The 12766-nt window shown below is 48.0% G+C and overlaps 1 protein-coding gene across 9 annotated transcripts in view; it reads left to right on the forward strand.

The window, feature by feature from the left end:
- Window positions 1-732: 732 nt before the first annotated feature.
- Window positions 733-12766, forward strand: part of Epac (Exchange protein directly activated by cAMP) — a 165032-nt gene continuing 152998 nt past the window's right edge. For 2 of the 9 annotated variants that reach the window (XR_011230936.1, XM_045745794.2), the window contains exon 1: window positions 736-1636. Coding sequence is in view for 6 of the 9 variants with exons in the window: in XM_045745794.2 (XP_045601750.2) it covers window positions 1532-1636 (105 nt within the window). In the remaining 3 variants the exon portion in view is untranslated. Of the gene's footprint in view, window positions 1637-12766 lie in introns of all 9 variants that reach the window. The other 7 variants (XM_069338354.1, XM_045745800.2, XM_045745796.2 and 4 more) reach the window with 6 other exon arrangements.

Genomic DNA, 12766 nt, shown 5'->3' on the forward strand with positions numbered 1-12766 from the left:
AAAAAAAAAGTTCTCTCCCCTCAGAGGGATGTTTTTAACACAAAATGTGCCGGAAATTGCACACGAAGCCTATTAGTCTTAATGGAATGTCATTAATGTTCATCTCTTAGTTAAATTGGTGCTCTCTGTAGGCTACTAATATTGTTCCATTGAATGTTGGTATACAAATTGTAAATACTGTAATTTGCTAGTGGCATTCCTAAAATGTACCACTTACACATAAAAATGGCTAAAATGTAACCTATCGTCACTTGTTAATACTGGGACCATTGTATAAAAACGATAATATCAACAATTGTTTGAGTGTTTCAAAATTCATACGCCTCTCTTGACTCTTCTGCCGTTTTCTATGTCACCTCTGTTAGTTTAACTCGTCCTCTCAACCAATAGATTGTATTTTGTACGTATGGTAACCATCGTTACAAATGCAACCTGCTATGAAAAGGATTGGCTCGCAAATATCTACGTTTTCTATGAATCGGACTCGACAGGTTAGGTGGGTTAGCTTGGGTTCGTACGTTTATTGTTAGGTTAAGAAATTTGATTTTTTTTATATAGCTGCCGATCAAGGGAACGAGCTGGTTAGTTAGACTTTCCCTTCCCTAGGGGGTCAGAAAAGTCTCCCCATGGGTGAGTGAGTGTTAGGAGCCATACCTAAGTTACTCTTCCTTGCTATTTCACAGAGCAGCTGTGAAACCAGCGGGGCCAGGATTCAACAAGCAGTTACGCATACATTTTGTCGCAATCTTTGGTGGTTTTGTTTACATTTACTAAACAGTTTATGACATCAAAAGCACTATAGGAGGCTGTTTAAAACAATTAATAAAATTTGACAGGAAAGTAAACTGTTTAATAAATGTGAACTTTGCCGCGTCAAATATTGAGAAAAGGTGAACAAGTTCGTAAATAATTGTGTAACTGTTTGCTGACTCCTGGCCCAGTTGGCAAGCGTCGCCGGGGCCGTTGACAGGTACGGAGGCATATACAGCCCTGAGGTAGGTTGGAGATGACAGGGAATAGCAACAGCTCACGTGTATGTAGACATTTGTGGTAAACGTGCATCAGTACATAATGAAAAGTAAATGTATCGCAAGTCCAGTCTGTGAAATACCATATTGAACTTTGTCAGTGCAGAGGAATCTGAAAAGAAATCATGTGTGAAAGTACAAGAAGAAATATTGTCTCGTACTGACTTAAGAATTATTGTAAATGTTTTCCTTAAGGATGTGGTGGAGAGAGATGTTCTAAAAATGTCAGTGTCAAAGCGCATATTAGATTACGTTGAAATTATTGAAAAATCGAAATGGAACGATGGCCTTCCCCATAGTGTGCTAGAGAAGGTCGAGTGAGACGTATTCCATTTCGAACTCCAAAAGTTATCGATGGAAGGTGTTAGAGGATGCTCGGGTAACAACGGCTCAGCCCTCGGCCAGCTGGGAGTGGGATAATCTTTGGCTGAATGTGTCCGTGGATGCCCTGTAGTGTCCGTGGATGCCCTGTAGTGTCCGTGGATGCCCTGTAGTGTCCGTGGATGCCCTGTAGTGTCCGTGGATGCCCTGTAGAGAGTGCCAGAACTGGACAATCAAGCAACTGGACTATGTGGTTCCATCGAGGCATCTATCACGTCAACCCTAAGGTAAATTATCCTATTGTACCATATTGACTGGATCATCACAAATATCATCTTTTATCACTAGCATTTATCATTCGGATGTTTTTATTTTAAACTGTTTTACTATCATCTCTCTCAAAGTATCCTCAGGCTAGTCGCGTCCAGCTGTAGCCTATCGAATAGACGCATTCGTCAATTTTGACATTTTATTACTGAAAGTTAAATTTTCTCGAATGTAAATTACATTAAAGTATATTGTAATTTTGTGCCTAGAGAGGCCTATGATAGGCTAGGACAAGTGTTTTGGTTCACTTCGCAATTATTTATATCTACAGAAGCCTAGGGTCGTGAACAATTTATGGAGCTATTTTTTTTACCTTTTATTTAAAATGCAATAATAGGAACAATTAAAGGCCGGAAGTGAGTGGAACAATGCTCCGGGAATGCTGGAACCTCATCAGTTGTCAGATGTAAGGTGTTTTACAGTCATAAACAGTGAGGACGGCGGCTACAGTAACGTGCATTTGGTCAATGTTTATGAGGACTGCAAGTTTCAACACTGCAATCTATAAAGTTTGTTTGGCATACCATGGGGGCCCTGGCAGCTGGGTGGACAGCGCTTCGGATTCGTAGTCCTGAGGTTCCGGGTTCGATTCCCGGTGGAAGCGGAAACAAATGGGCAGAGTTTCTTTCACCCTGATGCACCTTTTCACCTAGGAGTAAATAGGTACCGGGGAGCTACAGCTGCTACGGGCTGCTTCCTGAGGGGGGGATGGGGGGGTGTAAGAAAAAGGCCTGGTCGAGGACCGGGTCCCGGGGACGCTAAGCCCAGAAATCAGCTCAAGATATACCATGCTTAGTATGTCATACCAAATAACTAGAGCCGCATGGACATCAGATGTACCCGTTGAGTTTACTTCATTCCTGGACTATGTTCAGGACTACAGTATATTTACTGGCTGGTCAGAAGCACTTTTATGGGTTAAATAATCCCGGAACTTGATGGACCTTTACCCAAATACCCAACCAAACCAGAACCTCGTATTATTAGGCCTAGTAGGCGAGGGCCGTGTTGCCTTAAATGGTGCCCCCATTTATTCAATTTATCATACTTTGGAAAAAATGGAATGGATTCAATTTAGGCGTAGTTTTACTTTCGTTTGTTAGTCTAGGAATAATAGACATATTTAGGAAAGATCAGGTTGCTAAGCTAAGTTTTAATAAATTTTGTTATGCTGATAAAATTGGACATAGTAATATACAAATTAAATTATTAAATACAACAAAGTGAAGAATTTTTTTTAGGCACTTCTAGCAAACTACGTTAGACGGTACTAGTAGCACAACCTGAGGATAGGTTACGATATAACTGCACGAGGTAGAAGCACAGCCTCTTCCCTCGATAAGCTGTACATGGTTACTTCTGTGTCGCAACATTTTGTGCTCTTTCAGTTTCTAATTACTGGTGTCTTGGGTCCTGATGTTTGGTGCACTCTTACCCTCTTTTTACCCCCGGGGTCCTTGCCTCTTCCCCCCCCCCCCCTAGGGGTCCTTACCTCTTCCCCCCCCCCCCCGGGATCCTTACCTCTTTTTTTTTTCCCTCCGGGGTCCTTACCTCTTCCCCCTGCCCCGGGATCCTTCCCTCTTTCCCCCACCCCCCCTGGGTCCTTACCTCTTCCTCCCTCCGTGATCCTTACCTCTTTTTTTCCCACTCCGGGATCCTTACCTCTTTTTTTTTCCCTCCGAGGTCCTTACCTCTTTTTTCCCCCTCCGGGGTCCTAACCTCTTCCCCCCCCCCAGGATCCTTGCCTCTCCCCCCCCCCCCCGGCATCCTTACCTCTTCCCCCCCCCCCGGGATCCTTACCTCTTCCCCCCCGGGATCCTTACCTCTTCCCCCCCCCGGGATCCTTACCTCTTCCCCCCCCGGGATCCTTACCTCTTCCCCCCCCCGGGATCCTTACCTCTTCCCCCCCCGGGATCCTTACCTCTTCCCCCCCCCCGGGATCCTTACCTCTTCCCCCCCCCCGGGATCCTTACCTCTTCCCCCCCCCCGGGATCCTTACCTCTTCCCCCCCCCCCGGGATCCTTACCTCTTCCCCCCCCCCGGGATCCTTACCTCTTCCCCCCCCCCGGGATCCTTACCTCTTCCCCCCCCCCGGGATCCTTACCTCTTCCCCCCCCCCGGGATCCTTACCTCTTCCCCCCCCCCCGGGATCCTTACCCTCTTCCCCCCCCCCCGGGATCCTTACCTCTTCCCCCCCCCCCCGGATCCTTACCTCTTCCCCCCCCCCCCCGGGATCCTTACCTCTTCCCCCCCCCCCGGGATCCTTACCTCTTCCCCCCCCCCGGGATCCTTACCTCTTCCCCCCCCCCGGGATCCTTACCTCTTCCCCCCCCCCGGGATCCTTACCTCTTCCCCCCCCCCGGGATCCTTACCTCTTCCCCCCCCCCGGGATCCTTACCTCTTCCCCCCCCCCGGGATCCTTACCTCTTCCCCCCCCCCCGGGATCCTTACCTCTTCCCCCCCCCCCCGGGATCCTTACCTCTTCCCCCCCCCCCCGGGATCCTTACCTCTTCCCCCCCCCACCCCCGGGATCCTTACCTCTTCCCCCCCCCGGGATCCTTACCTCTTCCCCCCCCCGGGATCCTTACCTCTTCCCCCCCCCGGGATCCTTACCTCTTCCCCCCCCCCCGGGATCCTTACCTCTTCCCCCCCCCGGGATCCTTACCTCTTCCCCCCCCGGGATCCTTACCTCTTCCCCCCCCCCCGGGATCCTTACCTCTTCCCCCCCCCCCCGGGATCCTTACCTCTTCCCCCCCCCCCGGGATCCTTACCTCTTCCCCCCCCCCCGGGATCCTTACCTCTTCCCCCCCCCCCGGGATCCTTACCTCTTCCCCCCCCGGGATCCTTACCTCTTCCCCCCCCCCCGGGATCCTTACCTCTCCCCCCCCCCCGGGATCCTTACCTCTTCCCCCCCCCCGGGATCCTTACCTCTTCCCCCCCCCCCGGGATCCTTACCTCTTCCCCCCCCCGGGATCCTTACCTCTTCCCCCCCCCCCGGGATCCTTACCTCTTCCCCCCCCCCGGGATCCTTACCTCTTCCCCCCCCGGGATCCTTACCTCTTCCCCCCCCCCCGGGATCCTTACCTCTTCCCCCCTCCCCCCCCCCCCGGGATCCTTACCTCTTCCCCCCTCCCCCCCCCCGGGATCCTTACCTCTTCCCCCCTCCCCCCCCCCCGGGATCCTTACCTCTTCCCCCCTCCCCCCCCCCGGGATCCTTACCTCTTCCCCCCTCCCCCCCCCCCCCGGGATCCTTACCTCTTCCCCCCTACCCCCCTCCCCGGGATCCTTACCTCTTCCCCCCTACCCCCCCCCCCCCGGGATCCTTACCTCTTCCCCCCTACCCCCCCCCCCGGGATCCTTACCTCTTCCCCCCTACCCCCCCCCCCGGGATCCTTACCTCTTCCCCCCTACCCCCCCCCCCGGGATCCTTACCTCTTCCCCCCTCCCCCCCCCCCGGGATCCTTACCTCTTCCCCCCTCCCCCCCCCCCCCCGGGATCCTTACCTCTTCCCCCCTACCCCCCCCCCCGGGATCCTTACCTCTTCCCCCCTACCCCCCCCCGGGATCCTTACCTCTTCCCCCCTCCCCCCCCCGGGATCCTTACCTCTTCCCCCCTCCCCCCCCCCCCCCGGGATCCTTACCTCTTCCCCCCTACCCCCCCCCCCCCGGGATCCTTACCTCTTTTTCTCCCCTCCGGGATCCTTCCCTCTTGTACACGATAGATCCGCTTAACATAGTCTTCATTATTTTTGTCAAAGATCCAGAAAAGATTACTCCTGTTTCCCTTTTAAAGAACGACGGCACTGCTCCTTCTTGGAGAATCTTCTTCAAGACGTAAAGTGGTGTCCCCGCAAGTCTCCACACGAGTGAAACACACAACTCTCAATAAATGGGGTTTAAACCCTCTTGACCCAGATGAAAATCACATACCAAGGAATTTGGAACATTAGTGCCTTGACAGTCGTCGTATTACCTAAGAGTAAATGTCCAATAGAGTAAGTTAAGGTAGCCTAAAATATACTTTCTAATTACATGAAACAGAAATGACCATTCATGTAAATGACTGCTACCTGCTGTTCGACCCGTCATAAAAAAATTTAGTACTTGCAGCAATTTATAGTCAAACGTACAAAAATGGACTGTTACATGTTAACAAAAGTTATTGTTTTAACCCAAACCTAAACTTTTCTAGGCTTAGAATAGTACATATATCTTCTACGGAAGACCTAAGATGGCTTATTTAGGTATAGCTAAGGTTACGTGGTACAGCTATTGTTCCTCTTCTTAGAATGTCATTTGGAGAATTCCAACAGAATTAAGTGAACGTTTTTGGGTAAATAGTCCATTTTGTACGTTCGAGAAATTGTTGATATAAGATCTCTCTTTTTAGAGGATAGGACAGACAATACGCATTGTTGACTGCAATTTACATATTAAATTTTCATAGTCGCGAGAATTGCACAGCCCAAGACTGCATTATATGAAAATAACATTAGGCAGCCTACACAACCCATCCCAACTCAGTAAGGCCACACTAAGCTATTTAACCATCCCAAGACAATACATTATAGTCACGTTAGTCAACCTGCACACTGCATATAATTAGGTCTTGTCAAGATAAGAAGGTGGAACAAGACAAAACCTGTATTTATTGACGCTACATTTGTACACAAGATCAAAAGTATTTTGAAAGCAATTTCCATAAAGCTATCGCTTCGTATATAAAAAATATTGGTAAACCCGTCTCGATAGGCTACACAAGCAGTTATCAAATATCCTATATTTAATGCAGAGTGGTCGACCTGTGTGTTCCGAGTGAGGGTTAAAGACGACCATCTAATAAGTCCCAGCCCTAGTCTGAACTGGGTTTTCGGAACTCTTGCATGTCCTCGCATAACCAGGACCTTACCAACACCTTACCTGAAGGTTCAGACCTCCTAAAGCCTTAACTGGAGGTCCAGGACCTTTATCAAACCACCTTTGCAGGTTCGGGAACCTCTGGAAACGTTGTCTGTTGGCTCTGGAACCTCTGGAAACCTTCACCGGTGTTAGATATATTTTCTATATCTGTTCTTGGCTTAGCCATTTTCATTTTAACGTAGAATGATTGCATTTTATTTTTTCCTCCTGCGAGGGGAGTCGAACTGAACAGGCCAGGCCTAGACTAATGGAAAACAAAAACATCAATATTATCGGGCCAAATAGTGTTTAGGCTACGAAGGATTATAATTGAATTAAATTCAAACAGCAATAGATTAAGAGATCTAAACTAGGCGGCTGTTTGTTCATGGAATGCTTATGGCGGTTCAAACGTGGGTTGAAGTACTTGTCTTCCTAAATGTAGACACGTCTATATTTACTTGTAGTCTGTGTTGAGGTTATAACACTGAATTGTCACTTGACAAGCTGTTCTGTATGGTAAGAGTACATAACATTTATTTTGTTTGATTTGACTGATAACGTTTACCTAAAATTGAGTAATGCTAGACACTACATAATACAAATATTTGTATGAATTAGATCGTCACGTTTTGTAATGTTAAATACTTGTATTAAGTCACCTCTTATTCTTTACCCTTCAAAGTTTAATCAGTTTGGCTGTTTTAAACAGGCTTCGTTTGATATATTTCTAAGTCTTAATAAATTTTTTGTTGCTCGAAGCTGAACTCTGATCATATGTTTTCCCAAGTACGGTAACCCAGACTGAGTGCATATTATACTAATACAGACTAGTGAAGAGTAGAAAACAGAATGAGTAGTTTTCAGATATATTTGCTAGACCAATTTACCAAGATGTTGAAGTCCGCATGTTTTTTATTATTAGGCTCTATTTCTGAAAATTTCCTTTCTAGTATAGTGTCATTTAGAAATTTTGATGTAAAACGTGTGCCATTGTTGGTTTTAAAAAGAAGGTAATCTTTCGATGTGACACTTTATCAAATGTTTTCTGAAAATGATGACCACGTTGAAAATGAAGACTTGTACAACCACCTTGCTTTCATCGAACCATATTATAAATGTTACACAAGAAATCAAGGAGACTCGCCTAAAGACGAACGGTTCCAACCAAACCCAATGGTAAGGGACGCTTACCATTAAATATTACACTATATGGTCACAAATTGTTTCATAGAGTTTACCAACAATCGACGCCAATGATCGGCCGATAATTAGAAGTAGCTGATTTCCTCTTGCATGTACTGGTGTGCAACATTTGCAACGTAACTCTCTCGAGTAACCTTGACAAAATATGGCCAAAGGTGTCAAAATTAAATTATTAACTTCCTTAAAAATGCAGATAAAATTTGTCAGAAAAATCATTTTTTTTAAATACTATAAGTACGCCCTGTTTAAATAAAAAAAAATAGTAGCTCGAGAGGAAATGGATGTTACTTAAATTTTCAACAGTAAACAGAAAAGCATCTCTCGATAGACAATTTGTTTGAGGCCTGAAAATTTGTGTGGTGATTTTTATTTTATTTTTTTTTTAACATTGCTGTGTTTTTTGTTCCCTCAGAAGCCCTTTTAGTACCAATTTTCTGTTTTACAAGATTATAATGCATTTGCATCTTTGTCACATAAACTGAGAAAACTATCAAGAAGCGTTATATAATACTGTGTTTCTTTCTTTCACAGGTGAGTTCGGAGCTCGACACGTGCTGGGGGGACTGTTCCTGCGTTTTACGTGGGTAGAAAACGCTATTAGTCAGTTTGTTAAAGTAGCCTAGTACATAGCCGCGTTGGCATCTTCATGCTGGTATGTGTTCTATGTTTGGCCTTGTCTAGATATAGCTCTTCTGTGTTGACCTTGACCGTGTTCTTGGGTCTTACCTAGCAGAGTTTGTAGAACTGAGATTCCGCTTTTTCAACTCTCCGCCATCTAATGTAATGACTCGCAGTCCCACCAGTTGGGACTGGAAATTTAGTTCATTTCACTGCTTTACTGCCTTTGTACTGAAGAATTGTTGCCTCTCATCCCTATGGCTAATCTGCTTCCCTAGTTTCTACGCATGTCCTCTAGTTGTGCTGCGGCTCAATCTGTACACTCTTTTTCATCGATACTCTTGAGTATTTTGTATGTCTGGATTATGTACCCTCCATTGCCCCCTTTTTTCCAGCTTCCTCAGTCGTTCCCATCAATTAGCACACAATGGTCACTGACACCTTATCATATTTGGTTGACTGTCCTCTCTACATCTGCTTCATTTTATTTGAAGGTTATGTCTAACCCTGAAGGAGCATCACATCTGAACCCTGTTAACTCATCTTGCACCAGAAAGATGTTTCTAAGGTTTTGATTGATTGAGTCAAGGAGATGTATATTTTCCCCTTCAATAACTAGGTGGTTGCAGTCGCCCGTGGGTAGGATCTTCCCTCTCATTCAGATAGCCACATGTTTCATACTTGAACTGTGCATGTAGCTGTCTTGTTGTCTTTGTATTACTGTCTCCTGTTATGTGCAAAGGGATGGGGGAGTGAATATGAGTGCACCCATGTTTTGATTTTACACTGTTCCTGTGATACAGCGCATGATCTCTCTATTTTCAAGATCCTTAGTGTTAAGATGTTTTATAAAAAATGACATTTCCAATCCCAACTCTCGAGGTCCTCTTTCCTTCCCCCCAGTTTGGTGCCTCTTGTATCTCTTACGACTTCGACAATTTGCTAGCACATCCGGGTCTTCTTCCTTGACTCTGTGCGTTATCGCAACAACTTTGTAATATTGTATAGGCCTTTTAGATTGTTAGATTCTTGCTTGCCACATCATCTGTCCCGCCTTTACCTCGAAGAGGTTGGCTTGGGGACAGGCTCAGGCTTATAGGTGACGGCTCGGGCCAGGGTGGGGTAGGTAGGAGAGGTGTGGTGCTTGGCACGTTGGCTATGGCGGTCCTGGAGGCTGATGATGGGTGCAGTGGGGAGGGGGAAGGTTGGATTAGAAGAATTGAGGTGATTGGGATGGATGGGGGTAGATATAAGGATAGATGGCGAAGGCTTGGATGGGGGCGGGGTGAGGGGGAACGACACACCTGGGTTACTGGCTGGGTGGGGTTTGTGAACAAGGATGGCTCTGGATGTGCGGGGCGAGGGCTGAGAGCGAGGATATGTTTGTGTATATGTACGGGAATTTTGCATTAATTTCGAACTTGTGTAGGATAGTGGTATGTTAGGAGTATCTAGATGTTTAGACTGTGTTCTGTTTGCAATGAGCATAACTTATTCAACCCTGTCGTTCCAACCCATACCCTCATGGCTGCCGCTCTGGACGCCCCATTCTTGCCGCTCTGGACGCCCCATTCTTGCCGCTCTGGACGCCCCATTCTTGCCGCTCTGGACGCCCGCATTCTTGCCGCTCTGGACGCCCGCATTCTTGCCGCTCTGGACGCCCGCATTCTTGCCGCTCTGGACGCCCGCATTCTTGCCTCTCTGGACGCCCGCATTCTTGCCTCTCTGGACGCCCGCATTCTTGCCTCTCTGGACGCCCGCATTCTTGCCTCTCTGGACGCCCGCATTCTTGCCTCTCTGGACGCCCGCATTCTTGCCTCTCTGGACGCCCTCATTCTTGCCTCTCTGGACGCCCTCATTCTTGCCTCTCTGGACGCCCGCATTCTTGCCTCTCTGGACGCCCGCATTCTTGCCTCTCTGGACGCCCGCATTCTTGCCTCTCTGGACGCCCGCATTCTTGCCTCTCTGGACGCCCTCATTCTTGCCTCTCTGGACGCCCTCATTCTTGCCTCTCTGGACGCCCTCATTCTTGCCTCTCTGGACGCCCTCATTCTTGCCTCTCTGGACGCCCTCATTCTTGCCTCTCTGGACGCCCTCATTCTTGCCTCTCTGGACGCCCTCATTCTTGCCTCTCTGGACGCCCTCATTCTTGCCTCTCTGGACGCCCTCATTCTTGCCTCTCTGGACGCCCTCATTCTTGCCTCTCTGGACGCCCTCATTCTTGGCTCTCTGGACGCCCTCATTCTTGGCTCTCTGGACGCCCTCATTCTTGGCTCTCTGGACGCCCTCATTCTTGGCTCTCTGGACGCCCTCATTCTTGCCTCTGGACGCCCTCATTCTTGCGCCTCTGGACGCCCTCATTCTTGTCTCTCTGGACGCCCTCATTCTTGGCTCTCTGGACGCCTCATTCTTGCCTCTCTGGACGCCACCATTCTTGCCTCTCTGGCGACCCCACAACCAAGCTCATACCTTCACACCTGTCTGGACTTCATCACACTCTCCTTCGCCGACCTAATCCCCCAGCCAATCCCCCTCCTCCCAATCCCATAGCCTCCTCCCCCCCCCTGCTCATGGACAGCTCCACACCTTATATTCTCATCCCCAGAGACGTGCCACAGTTACGCCTGATCCAAATATCGTCAATTACTCCGGGGACAATATATGGCCGCCTCCGGTGTCAGTGAAAGTGACTCGAAATAGTAATGAAAACGTCGGATAGCGAGTGGTCTAGTGTGTGTTAGCGAGTAGTCTAGAGTGCGCGCGCTAACATGTGGTCTAAACTCTAGAGAGAGTGCCCGCACTAGAGTGAGAGTGCGGGCAAGAGAGAGAGAATTGAGGAAGGGTCTAGAGTTAACGAGAGTTGTCTGTCATTCTTTACGAAACAACAGTTTAGTCAGTCACATGTTAGGCCGTGGGGCTGATGCCCGGATTTAGAAGCCTGAGTCACCGGGGTCAAGCTGAACTGAATCTTTAAACTCTGGAGGGAGAAGAGCCAGGTGAGACATGATTCTGATGTGCAAGATACCAAGTGGAATGGAAAAGAAAATGGTTAAAAGTGGAGCCCAATGATGTCACAGAATATATCAGAGAAAGCAGAAAGTAGTAAGTAGATGGAGGACAAAACCGTCAGTAGTTTCAAAGAATTATTTGATAGTATTGGGAAGACGGGACACTACGAACATAGCTTTCGCATCCTGTAACTAGGGGGGGCCAGATACAAGGTATCATCTGGGAGAGGAAATTCTTCAGGAGTCAGAGAAGGAAAAAGACTTGGGGGTTGATATCACGCCAGACCTGTCTCCTGCAGCACATATCAAGCGGATAACATCAGCGGCATATGCCAGGCTGGCCAACATACGAACGGCATTCAGAAACTTGTGTAAAGAATCATTCAGAACTTTGTATACCACATATGTCAGGCCAATCCTGGAGTATGCAGCCCCAGCATGGAGTCCATATCTAGTCTAGGATAAGACTAAACTGGAAAAGGTTCAAAGGTTTGCCACCAGACTAGTACCCGAGCTGAGAGGTATGAGCAACGAGGAGAGACTACGGGAATTAAACCTCACTTCGCTGGAAGACAGAAGAGTTAGGGGGGACATGATCACCACATTCAAGATTCTGAAGGGAATTAATAGGGTAGATAAAGACAGTCTATTTAACACAAGGGGAACACGCACAAGGGGACACAGGTGGAAACTGAGTGCCCAAATGAGCCACAGAGATATTAGAAAGAACTTTTTTAGTGTCAGAGTGGTTGACAAATGGAATGCATTAGGGGGTGATGTGGTGGAGGCTGGCTCCATACACAGTTTCAAGTGTAGATATGACAGAGCCCGATAGGCTCAGGAATCTGTACACCTGTTGATTGACGGGTGAGAGGCGGGACCAAAGAGCCAGAGCTCAACCCCCGCAAACACAACTAGGCGAGTACACACACACAGAGGGGAAAAGGGAGGGAGGGAGGGAGGGAGAGAGGGAGGGGGAGGGAGAGAGGGAGGGAGAGAGGGAGGGGGAGGGGGGAGGGGGAGGGGGAGGGGGGAGAACAGAAAGGCTGCATGAGAAGCACCTCACGACACTGGAAGACCGAAGAGTAAGGGGGAGACATGATCACTACCTACAAAATTCTCAGGGGCATTGACAGGGTAGACAAGGATGGATTATTTAACACGGATAGTACGCGAACAAAGGGACACAGGTGGAAGCTGAGTACCCAATAAGCCACAGGAAAGTTAGAAAGAACTTTTTCAGTGTCAGAGTAGTTAACAGGTGGAATGCATTAGGCAGTGATGTGGTGTAGGCTGACTCCATACACAGTTTCAAATGTAGATATGATAGAGCCCAATAGGCTCAGGAATCTGTACACCT

The sequence above is a fragment of the Procambarus clarkii genome, chromosome 39, assembly GCF_040958095.1.
Source record: "Procambarus clarkii isolate CNS0578487 chromosome 39, FALCON_Pclarkii_2.0, whole genome shotgun sequence".
NCBI lineage: Eukaryota > Metazoa > Arthropoda > Malacostraca > Decapoda > Cambaridae > Procambarus > Procambarus clarkii.